General features: G+C 41.6%; 1 protein-coding gene across 1 annotated transcript in view; it reads right to left on the reverse strand.

Moving 5' to 3' along the window:
• EQTN (equatorin) overlaps positions 1 to 12,829 on the reverse strand; it is a 49,905-nt gene that overhangs the window by 1,893 nt on the left and 35,183 nt on the right. The window contains exons 9-12 of the mRNA XM_060301016.1: positions 11,012 to 11,112; positions 6,271 to 6,386; positions 3,580 to 3,718; positions 855 to 975 (exon numbers count right to left, since the gene is read on the reverse strand). Of these exons, the coding sequence (XP_060156999.1) occupies positions 855 to 975; positions 3,580 to 3,718; positions 6,271 to 6,386; positions 11,012 to 11,112 (477 nt within the window). The remainder of the gene's footprint in view (positions 1 to 854; positions 976 to 3,579; positions 3,719 to 6,270; positions 6,387 to 11,011; positions 11,113 to 12,829) is intronic.

Here is a 12,829-nt window from a genome sequence, read left to right on the forward strand (position 1 = left end):
CTAACCTCCATTCCAAGCCAGACATGTATCTCGTGCATATCACAATGCCACTAACAGGATAGTTGGTGGCTGTACTTGTTGTATTTGATTAACTTGTTTAATGTTGGGTATTTTTCATCAGAAAAACCAAAAAGGGAAAAAGTTCTGAGAGCAAAACCTCTGTACCAATCCACTACAGAGCAAGTGCACGCATGAATCTATTGAATTTGAGCTGTACTTCTTACGCAACGCACGCTATTTACCCTGGGTGAGATAACTTGGACCCAATCAATTTTAGAATCTCTTTAGGCTTAACGAAAATCACATATGAAAGGAGGTACAGAGCAAAATTTAGAATGGAATTAGATCTCTACACCAACAAAAGTGGTTTTTTTTTGTGGTACGCAGGCCTCTCACTGTTGTGGCCTCTCCCATTGCGGAGCACAGGCTCTGGACGCGCAGGCTCAGCGGCCATGGCTCACGGGCCCAGCCATTCCACGGCATGTGGGACCTTCCCGGACCGGGGCACGAACCCGTGTCCCCTGCATCGGCAGGCAGACTCTCAACCACTGCGCCACCAGGGAAGCCCCAACAAAAGTTTTATGCATGAATTCCAAGGTCAGGCAACTTGGTGAACCATGATGCAGTCACCAGTCTCAGTTTAATTGCTGTTTTGATGCCTGTGGAACATCTAGGACCATACCAGGCAGTGAGCATGGAACACTTTTTACTTAAGCAGAAGCTTTAGGATTCTCTACCCAAGAAGAGAACCCACAGGGCAGCATTTCAAACAGCAGACCTTTACCATGAACCTCCTGATTTACTCAAGTCAGACTTAGGATCCCGATTTTTATCACGAACAAGCAGGCTCTTACCATCATCCTGAATGATTCTCCACAGGTAGTCGGCCACTAGACTTTTAAGGGATCTTTTGTGAGGCGAGCCTAGCCGATGAGGAAACATAACTGTCGTGTCCACAGCTGAAGTATGAATTAACTGTCAAATGAAAGAGGAAAACTCTTTAGACGTTCTTCCCAAGGAATAAGGAAACTGATGGCAGTAACTGTAGCAGCAGTAACTATGCTACAAAACCAAGTGACATGAGCAGTTACAACAGGCCAGTCACTAGGCACTTAACTTGGATTATTTCACTACAACCTGCAGAGTAACCTAGCAAGGTAGGTATGTTATTGTCCCTTTTTACAGCCAAGGAAACTGAGGCTTCGAGAGGTTAAGAAAGTTGCCTAAGCTGAGTCAGCAGGGTAGAAGGAAATCCAGTCTCAGCAGCCTGACTTCCAAGTCCACGTTCCTACCAAGAGAGCACCACCAGGGGGAAGCATGAGCTCAGAGGTGTTCCAATAATTACTGGCAGGGTGAGGGGCGGTAAAGGGTGAGCCAGGCCCCTCCCACCTTGTGACTCAGCGGAGGCACGGGGACACCTCACTCTAGTGCAAGTCCCATTTCAGTGGTTTCTCTGTCCCTGGGGAGGGAGCATGGACAAGGATTAGTCCCATCTAGGTCCAAATCCCCTCTGCTTACACATGGAAAAAGGTGAATAAATTTTTCCTGATATTTAATAAAGTAGGAAATAGTGATACAATAAGAGAAGGGTCAGATAACTGAGAGCCTAGACTGTCAGGTACCAGTTTGGATTCCTTGTTAGAAGAGCTGTACTTTGAAAAAGCGTTGAAGAAGATTAGCCTCAGGACAAGAGTAATTTAAAGACTGATCAAGAAGAGAGGGGTTGGGGCTTCCCTGGGGGCGCACTGGTTGGGAGTCTGCCTGCCAATGTAGGGGACACGGGTTCAAGCCCTGGTCCGGGAAGATCCCACACGCCACCGAGCAAATGGGCCTGTGCGCCACAACTACTGAGCCTGCAAGCCACAACTACTGAAGCCCGCACACCTAGAGCCCATGCTCCGCAACAAGAGAAGCCACCGCAACAAGAAGGCCACGCATCGCAATGAAGAGTAGCCCCCGATCTCAGCAACTAGAGAAAGCCCGTGCGCAGCAACAAAGGCCCAATGCAGCCAAAAATTAAATAAATGAATAAAAAATAAATTTATTAAAAAAAAGAAGAAGAATGGAAGTTTAATATTTAGCACCTACTACCCCCCATCCATAAACGCTTTAAATTCTCACTTTTAATGTGTCAGCCACCTCCTGGACACTGGTTCCTGGCTGCAGAATACTGAGCACATGAAAGAAGGTGGTGGGGGAAATAGAGAAAAATAGAGAAATCTACGAGTAATCTGGGTGAAAGAAACAGACTGATTACAAGGAATAAAAAAACACAGTGGTTTCAAATTTTCTGGTCTGGGAGACAAGTGAAATAGAACGGTTCCTGGAAAATGGGAGAAGGAAAGTCATGGTGAGAAACTGAGTCAAGACAAGCTGTCGCTGAGGTGACAGAAGGCCATCCTGTGAAGAGCTTTCTTACAAAAAGCTTACGTCCCCAACTCTCTTTGCTCACACTTGGGTGGGGTCTGGTGGAAGCACATTCCAGTCTTATCTGTCACATGCAGAGACAACAGTGCTGTGTGAAACAACTATCTATACTAGGGTACCAGCTTTGCAGGGAAAGAGGTGGATACTCAGGAAAATTAAATGGCCTTACTGACATTCTTACACTAAAGAAGAACTAGCCCTTCTCGGCATGAAGGTAAGTCCTAGGGGTGGCAGAAACAAATAGTCGAGGTCCCCAAAGTTCTAGAGTTGCGCTGTGCAATGTGGTAGCCACCAGCCACATGTAACTATTGAAATTAAGTAAACAAAATGAAAAAATCGTTTTCTCGGTCACATTAGACACATTTTAAGTGCTCACTGGCCACATGTGACTAGTGTCTACCATATTGGTTAGTGAACACGTAGAACGGAGAGTTCTGTTGCAGAGCACTGTTCTAGATCGGGGGTGGCCACCAAACTCTCTCTTCCGAGGTATAAATAGTTTAGGCTTGCAGGCCATACCACTTCTGTTATAACTACTCAACAATGCCACTGTAGTATGAAAGCAGCGACAGAAAATACATCCATGAGTGGGTGTGGTGGCTCTGTTCCAATAAAAATATTTGCAAGAACAGGTGGCTAACATGGACCATAGTGTGCTGACACCTGTTCTAGAACATGGAGCAAAGAACAGACCATTTTAACCTGGAGTATTAAGGGGGAGATTTTCAAGTCTATCATGCCAAGAAAAATGAACATGCCATTTGATTTTGAGCCTACCTTACAGGTAGGCTTTATAAATCTACCTGACTTAATATGAAAAAGTATCTTCCAGGACGTGACTATAATAACCTATTAGATAAACGTAGCTTTACCCACTTGAATATTAAAGACAATGATCTGAGACCATGTCAAAAGAACGATTTTGGTTTCATCACAATTGATAATGGACTTTCGTTCTGATCTTGTTTAGCCAGATGACTTGGGCATCTTATACTTCTTCTGGTTTGTAAGAGTTGGACAAAGTCATCAGCATAGTGATTCTTATCTTGTTTTGTCTAAAAGGGCAAGTCAAGCATCAGTGATAACACAATGATAATGACTACCACATTAACGCATACAGTTTTATAAGAACATGAGCCTTTAACTCTTTACCTTAAGTGCATAGAGACTACCTTCAAAGCTATGTCCAATTAGTACAGTGTCAGTGCTGAACAGGTTCAACAAGGTGGCTTGCACATCACTGATTGAGGTTTTCGTGTCCTTCGAGTCATCTTCAACCACACCAGAAAACCTATCCCAAGAAGACACACAGTGCATGTAAGAGTACAACTAAGTAGATTTCATCCGTTATAGTTAGAACACATTACTGACTCAACATGACAAACATTTGATGAACAGAACAAAGATCTTATTGTATGTCTGCCAACTATCCCTTTACTAGGTTATATTGATATAACCTAGTAAAATTTATAATTTGGATCAATCATGTAAGGCAGGGGGAGACATTATTACAAGTTCATAAAGTTCCTTTGTGAACTCTCATCTCTGTATAATCTGAGTTTTGTCAGTTACAGTTAAGTAGTCTATCTCCCATTAAGGCAAAGCTAAAGATGAAATGTGAGAAACATGGAAAAGCAGAAGGAGCCCTAAGCAGAGTCTAGACAACCTGAGTTTGAGCTATGCTATGACTCTGCCATTTACTTATTATATTTGATTTTCAACAAGTTGCTTAGCCTTCTGGTTTCAGTCTTCTCATCTGTAAAGTAGGGTCAATTACCAATCTTAATGGCTTATAAGGACCCAATGAAAATACATGCAAACAGTGAAAATACATGCAGAAAATGGACTATCCTAGTGGTTTTCATGAAGCACATACTAAAAGTAAGTGTTCAGAAATGTGGCTACTGCTGTGCTTTACTGCAAATTAGGAGAAAAGAGATAAAAATACTGCAAACGTATTTTCAATGTAAGCTGTATGTTCATAGTACTGTCTCCTGAAGAAAAGATACCTGGCTCCATCATCTGGCTTAGTTAAGGAATGTGATGCATAATCAAATATTTGAATTAAGAGGACATTATCATGGATGGAGTACTTGGGTTCATTTTAAAAGAATGCAATACATTGAATCCTTTTGACTTTTTTTTGTGTGTGTGCGGTACGCGGGCCTTTCACTGTCGTAGCCTCTCCCATTGCGGAGCACAAGCTCCAGACGCGCAGGCTCAGCAGCCATGGCTCACGGGCCCAGCCGCTCCGCGGCATGTGGGATCTTCCCGGACCGGGGCACAAACCCGTGTCCCCGTGCATCGGCAGGTGGACTCTCAACCACTGCGCCACCAGGGAAGCCCCCTTTTGACTTTTTCTTTTAAGATTCAAGTTTTTAATTTTAAAGCAAGACCTTCAGTTCTCATTTTGCTGCTATGAATATCAGTAATTAGCAAAGCATTTCCTGACTTGTTCCAAAAAGGAGTTAGAAAAGATTCCGCTAAACCCATGGAAGAACGAGAACCAATAAGAGTACAGTAACTTTAAATATAGTACAATTTTGTTTGTCAGTTATAGCTCAATAAAGTAAAAAAAAAAGTAAAATATAAAATAGATGGGGCTATTAGGATATGGCCAAAATGAGTAGGAAAAAAAATCAAATGAGGTCAGGAGAGAGATTAGTAACAAAATGCATTTTCTGATAACAGCAACTTTTACTGAGTTTTTATGTATACAATCATTTTTATGAACCATGAGGAAATTTAGGTTAAAAAATACTTGTTAGCAGAATTCTTTATAATTATTCTCAAAATTTATCACAACTTTTTTTTTTTTTGTAATCACAACAACTTTTAATTCACTTGACCACCTTGCCTTACTGGGTCCAAAATTATGGACGTACACATATATAATATATATTATGTATACTATATATACTATAATACTATAAACTACGTACTATAGTATATAATGCATATAATATACACGTGTATATGTGTATCAAGTCATATTTGTTCATCTATACATATACAAATGTATGTATATATGTGTGCATGTATACACACACACACGTCATATTAAGTACCATTGGAGAATTTGTTCAAGAAAATTGAATAAATACAATCACACCAGTAATTAACACTTCTAAATTTTCATTGTACAATAAGATCAATGTCTTCTATTTTATATTTAAATAGATATAGTTAAATAAATATATAAATATGTCACGTCATATGGCTTATGTGCCTTTAGGAAATCCAATTCAATTAATCAATGATATTGTTGGGTATTTTATACGAGGTTTTTAAAAATAAAAGGCACATCTGTATCATACTATCTCAAGTTAGCATTGGATTTGGATCAGAAACATGTCCTACTTGAATAATAATAATAAAATAGAATTTGCACTGAACCAGTGTTCTGTATGCTATATCAAAGCTATGTATACTCAGTGACATGTCTACAGGATTATAGAAATTTTCATCTAATGGGAATAGTATGGTATTTTCAGAAGAAACTGATTAATGATTGAATGAATAAATGAATGAATAAATAACTTGTTCAATATTTTTGTCTGTCTCTCTAGCCTCCTACCTACCATTCCAACATGTAAACACCATGAGTGCTGAGGCCGTATCTCTCATTTCGGGTTGTTACCCAGGGCCTAATACAGTGTCTGCATAATTTTAGCAAGGTACTCAACAGAACATGAATCGTTTTGAATAAACAAATTAATTAAAAGAAAACAGTGTTAACTCATGCTCTAAAGTTGAATCAAATAAAAGTACCTAGGCTAAAACTCAAAGTACATGTTGAATGTTCTATAATTTCAAAAACAAACCCCTGTGTATAATGCATACCTAGTGTTATAGTCAATGACTTCTTCATCTGGTTTCACAGATGTATCATAGCCCACCTGGAGGCTGGGATCAACCACTGTCACTTGAGTAAGTTCCAAACCTTTGGCTGTATAGCGCTATAAAGACGGAAATATCAAATTTAAACATCATATTGGGCAAACGTATTTTAACATCTTAGATATCTTAAAGGAATATTTCTAACTGGAATATACAATCTAACCCAATCATTCAGTTTTGGTAACAAAAGCCAGTGTGTGGATCTGACGGTCATATAAAAGATGTTCCAAGCTTTAATTTTTTCCTTAATGTTGGTAATATTTCTGCTAATAAAAATAATTTCATTTTCTTGGCATAGGCTTTACACTTATTTTCATTAGAGATCAGTGCTATCCAAAAGAACCTTCTGTGAAGATGAAATGTTCTATTTCTGTCCTGTCCAATATGGTAGCCACCAGCCACAAGTGGGGATTGAGTATTTGAAATATGGCTAGTATGACTGACGAACTAAATTTTTAAATTTAATTTTTTATTGAGGTAACATTGTTTTATAACATCATATAAGTTTCATGTGTACAACATTATATTTTGACTTCTATAAACACTACAGCACGCTGCACCACCAAAAATTTTGTTTTCATTCATCATCATACAGTTGACCCCCTTTACCCATTTTGCCCTCCCCCGCTTCCCCTCTGGTAACTGCTACTCTGTTCTCTATACCGACACGTTTGTTTGCTAGTGGATACCATATTGAACAATGCAGTTATAAACCTTGTTGAATGAAAAAAAAACATTTGATTTCTAAGCCAGAAACAGCTTTCATTGTCTGCAATTAAAAATCGAAGCTTAGGGCTTACCTGGTGGCGCCAGTGAGAGGCCCACATACCGCAAAAAACAAAAAAACAAAACAAAACAACAACAAAAATCTAAGCTTAAAAACTGAACACTTCCCTTCTATATCTATTAAAATTAAACTCCACAAATCTGCTTTCCAAATATGCCACAGGGAACAAAAATTTAATTTTATGTTTTGTTAAAGATGACTGTTCACATGATGTTTGACACATACAAAGCACTTTGCCATATATTAGTGTATCTGATTCTCACCATCACTGTTGGGTTATTATTAACCTCATAATTTACATATTGGAGCATCCGGGAGACTTGCCTGATAAGCAGTGGAGCTTCCGAGGTCTCATGATTCCAAGTTCTGTTTTTCCCCTACTGTTTAGTATTGATTCTCATATGGAAGAAGGTAACTCCCTATAAACATTTTACTGTCTCTATAAAAACAATAGCTTTTTAAAAATTAAAGCTTTTATGCTGATTTGGGGGATAACAGTAGTATTCATAACATTTTCCACCCCTGTAATTTCAGCAACGTAATGAGTAGGACAAGCAGTGATTATATATAAATAAAAATTAATAAGTAAAAGAAAGAGGATCGTGGGCCAACTCCTGGCTCCATCACCAAGTGCAGGTATCCCACCAAGTCACTTAACTCTTTTCAGCTTCAGTTGCTTCATCTGAAAACGTGTGAACAACATCGCAGCACTGTGTGGGACTGAGAGAGAGAGCCTGGGAACGTTCCTTACACATGCATAAATAAGGCAAAACATACCACCAACGTACCACCTCACAATTCACGGCAAATACAACGTGATTCCCGCTGCGGGGTGGGAACTTGACAAAAGTCTTCACAAAGCCTTCTAGGTTTGCTTTTTGGTCCTGAACATGAAGCTGAAACGAACACTGCCAAATAAGTTACTGTATGTTTTGGCAAGAGCAACTAAGCTCATAAAAATTTCATCAACTGAAAATTAGTGGATTATACCAAATGCTTATGGTTTCCCAAGGTCTGCGCAGGAGGCAGCAACTCTGGTTCTGAAACAAGCAGCATTCTGGGGAACAAGCCCTACCTTGGCGACCTGACACCCGGGGGATCGAAGGACACCTTCACAACAGCTGTACCGCCTTTCTGAGCTACCAAGAACTGCAAACCACACGAAAAGTAAAAATCAAAACAAGCAAGCTTGACAAGGCGGAGTGGCTAACTCCCAGAGCGTCTCACGCACAAGGATCTTTAAGACTGCACCATGCAAGCGATCTGATGTAAAGTCTAAAACTCTGCATGGTTGCTTTTCTAGCTATTATGTAACAAACAGGAAACACTGACTCCTAGAAGCCGAGTTCTCAGAGGCTGCACTTTGAAGGTGAATTATAATTACCAGTGTCTTGAATGCCTTTCTCCCCTTCCTCCCTTTGCTTCCCCATAACGTGGCCGGGCCCCTCAGCTCCTCTCCTGATATCACTTCTTTATCCTGCTTTAACTCTACCTCAACCATCCTTTCAAAATATTCTCCTCCCTGACCTGCCCTCTGTGCTGAAGCCCCTGGATGATGGGCTCCGGCTACCACCCTCTCCCTTCCTGCATCTGACCCGAGGAACATCGCCCAGTTACATAGACTGAGACCGTAACAAAGATGTTGTCTCCAACCTTGGCTGGACCTCTGAAATCCCGACACCCTCTTCTTCCACTGCCTTGGCCAGACACTTTGCACATTTTCACAGCAACAAGCCTAAACCTTCATCTCTCTTTTATCTCTCTCACATCTTCCATCTCACCCGTACCCTTACCTACCCCCAAGCCCTTCTTCCCTCTGGCCCAAGGTAATGTTCTCCCAACTGTTCCCTAAAAACCCCTCTGCCTACAGTAGGTTTTGCACCAGTTTTCCCATAAAATGTGGTTAGATTAATCTTCCTCAAGCACATTTTTCATTACATCACTTTCCTCAAATGCTTCACTTGTACATTGCTGATCAAATGCAGATTTTTCAGGCTGGCACTGAAGACTCTTGTTTAACCAACCTTCTATTACCCATCCAATCTTGACATCTCACGCCTTTATCTTACCTTCTCCTGTGATGAGAAAGGGAGGCTGAGAACCAGTATTAACAGAGCATCTGTTAGAAGCCAGGAATTGGACACGTCAGCTCACTAAACTGCACACAAAGCTCATTCTATGAATGTGGAAACAAAAGCTCAGAGAGCTTCCGAAACCTGCTCAAGGTCTCAGAGAAAGTAAGTGGTGAAACAGCCCAAAATCTCAGGTCCGCCGGCTCCAAAGTCCCATTCTGTTCATTATGCTGTGTTGTCTAGTTATTCCACACAGTAGTTAATCTGCTACTTTTATTCTCCTTCAGTGTCTTCCTATTTTTCTTCCTTTTTGGAATTTACGGTCTCCCCACCCACTAAAACTAAGCCCTAAACACTTAAGTCAAACTTGTCTGATTTACTTTACTATTGATCCATTATTCTTATATTGATTCTATAATTCAATCACATCCACTGTTCCTCTCTACTTCCTCTGCCCTGCTTTATTTTCTTCATAGCATTTATTATAATAGCTTTCATATTCATTTCCATATCTACATAAATAATTCATCTGTTCACCCATCTATCCACGCAGATACTGACAGCCTGTATGCGTTAGGTACCATGCTAAGTGCTGGGGAGGCATTCGGTCCCTCCAAGAGCTTGCAGTCTTTTGAAGATGGCAGATAAATCACTAAATCATTACAAAATGCAGTTGGGTGCTGTCAAAGGCCCTCAAAGGTTGTGATAGAAGAGGGAGGACCTATTTTAGATCACGGGGTCACGAAAGAACCTTGATAGGTCACATTTAAGCAGAGACCCAAAGGATGAGAAGGAACCAGCTGCGTGAAAAGGAGACAGCAGGTTAGAAGGCTCCAGAAAGTTGGCCAGTGTGATAGGAAAGAAACTGTGGAAAGGGTACAAGATAGCGGGCAGAGGCCAAATTCGGCAGGGTTGACAAAGTTATTGAAGAATTTTCATTATAGCAGGGGAGTGATGTAAACAGAACTGTGATTTAAAAATTATTCTGGGGCTTGTTGGGTGAGAAGTAGCTTGGGGCGGGGGAGTGTTAAGACTGGGAGGATGCTGCAGTAGCTTGGGAAGGAGATGAGGGTCTTGTGGCCCCGGTGGGGGGCAGCAGAGGTGGAGAAGAGACACTTTGGAGGTAACAGAACAAATGGGACTTGGACACTGCTGAGATGAAAGGGCGCACCAGGGAGTTCCCTGGCGGTCCAGTGGTTAGGACTCGGTGCCCTCAATGCCGTGGCCCGGATTCAATCCTTGGTGGGGGAACTAAGGGCGCTGGCATAGGCAGAAAAAAAGAAAAAGGGAAAAACAAAACAAAGGCCTTGAATGGGGGGGTGTGCACTGAGAGGAGACAGCGATGACTGCACCCAGATTTTTTGGTCTGAGTAGGGGAAAAAAACATCTGAGTTGACTGTAGAGAATTTACTGTGCTGGAGAAGAAATGGGGGCTGGGCTGGGGGAGAGGAAGCAGTTGTTCATCCTCACTCAGTGCAGGGCAGGGGCCAAGGAACAGAAGCCGTAAGCAATTATTCTAACGCTGGCCTGTGAAAAGCAGGTGAAGTCAGGAGGTAGTTGATTGACCTGAGGTCTTAAACAGGCGGAAGAATCATCACAGCCATACTTCTTGAGCCAGTGAGCTCCAAAGTTAAGAAGTGATGATGGTCGGGAGTAAATGTTTGTAATGGAAACTTTTGAATCAATACAGTTTCTCTTTACTGGACTGTATTTAACAAATACACGTTGAACTGAATACTTTATTCCACTTTTCTCCCCATCGCTTTGGCACCGGCTCATCAAGTAAATGAAATGGAACGACCAGACACCTGCCTTTATGACTCACCAGTCGGCCAAAGTGGTAGTGACATTCCTCTACGCTGCTGTGTTTGCCTGCAGGAGTCACGCCATAGATCTTCCCACATCGACAGCACATCCTCCTAGAAGCTAAAACAGAACATGAAGTAGAGTTATTCATGAATAGATTCGGGGCGGGAAATGAGGACCTGCATGCAGGGACTTGCCTTTGCATTCCTGATCCTGTCGTGAGCACAGACTCAGTGTGATCTCCAAGTAACAGGAAAAGGAACAGAATTATGCAAAGGAGTACGTGCAGGTGAGCTGCTTCCGCATCAGGGCTGCCACTGCTCAAACAGGCATTCTCCCACCTGCTTCCAGAGTCAGCCCAACGCCAGGGGATTGTGGTTTTAGCAGCACAAGTTGACTGTCACCAACTTGATCTGTCATCTACTCTAGTACATAGTAACTCCTGAATTAGGACCCATGTCTTCCTTTTAGACACATAGTGATCTGTTTATTGTCACTGAGAGTGTATCTGGGCTTTTCACTAGACCCGTTTATGAATACTTGTTTTTATTAATGACCCTCAAACTGGCTCTGATGACGATGATGACAGCAACTCTTCTATTTGGGTGTCTGTTATGCGATGACGAGGCAGGCACTGCACCAGGCACTTCAGATGCACTATTTTAACGGATTCTCATAGCTACTGATGGGGCAGCTACCATAATCTCATTGTTCAGAGTGGGGAAGCCGACACTGGGAGAGTGACTCATGACTTACCCAGCACCCAGACCCAGATTCGCCTTTCTCCTTCAGAGCCCCGGTTCTTAACTGTTAAGTGTACTGCCTTCCAATGAGAGGATTTAAAGAAAGGCCAATGAAAAATATTTCTATAAGCATTTCAAACTCTGATGGACCTAACATTTGACAGTTGTGTTAATGTTAAATATTCTCTTGCTATCTCTTTTCTGGGGGGAGAGGGAGTGGGATAAATATATTAACTAACTATGCCCAGTATTTGGAGAAAATGCAAAATAGTAAGACTAATTGGAAGTCTTTTTATAAGAATTCCTAGTGAAAGGGTATGAAGTATACGGAACACAGCACTGCCTACATATGTCTAGGGGTAAACGCAGAAGCTCCAGAGTCAGACTCCTTGGGTTCAAATCCTGGCTCTACCACTTACTTTCTGAGTGACCTTTGATAAATTATTTGACCTCTCTGAACCTTAGTTTCTTCATTTGTATAAATGGAGGTGGTAACAGTACTTACCTGAAATGGCTGCTAAGATTTAATAAAACTGATTACATAAATAAAGCACTTAGATACTGGGACTAAAATGAAACGGAAAGGGAAAGAAAATGAGATGCAACCATGTTTTTACCTGTAGCCTAATGATGCGGCCATCATTTGTGGCCATGGCTGGCCACAAATCTTGTTTCGATTAGAAAATGTCAGAACACTGGGACTTTTATTTTTCATATTTATTTATTTGGCTGTGCTGGGTCTTAGTTGTGGCACGTGGGATCTTCATTGTCGCATGCAGCATCTTCAGTTGCAGCATGGGACTTAGTTGTGGCACATGGGCTCTAGTTCCCTGACCAGGGATCAAACCTGGACCCCCTGCATTGGAAGCGCAGAGTCTTAGCCACTGGACCACCAGGGAAGTCCCAGAACATTGGGACTTTTAGGGCTCCAGTCTCAGCGTGTAGAAAGGATAATTTTTGGACCCATATGCTTATGATCATTTACAAGAGTTTTTCTCATGCCTGGGTTTAAAAGAATATTTCCTGGTTTGTCAGCGTTGGGTTGGGGGTAGTTATTTTCACAGAACTGTGCTTCAGTTAGAAGGGAGCCTTTA

Source organism: Globicephala melas, chromosome 6 (assembly GCF_963455315.2).
Source record: "Globicephala melas chromosome 6, mGloMel1.2, whole genome shotgun sequence".
NCBI lineage: Eukaryota > Metazoa > Chordata > Mammalia > Artiodactyla > Delphinidae > Globicephala > Globicephala melas.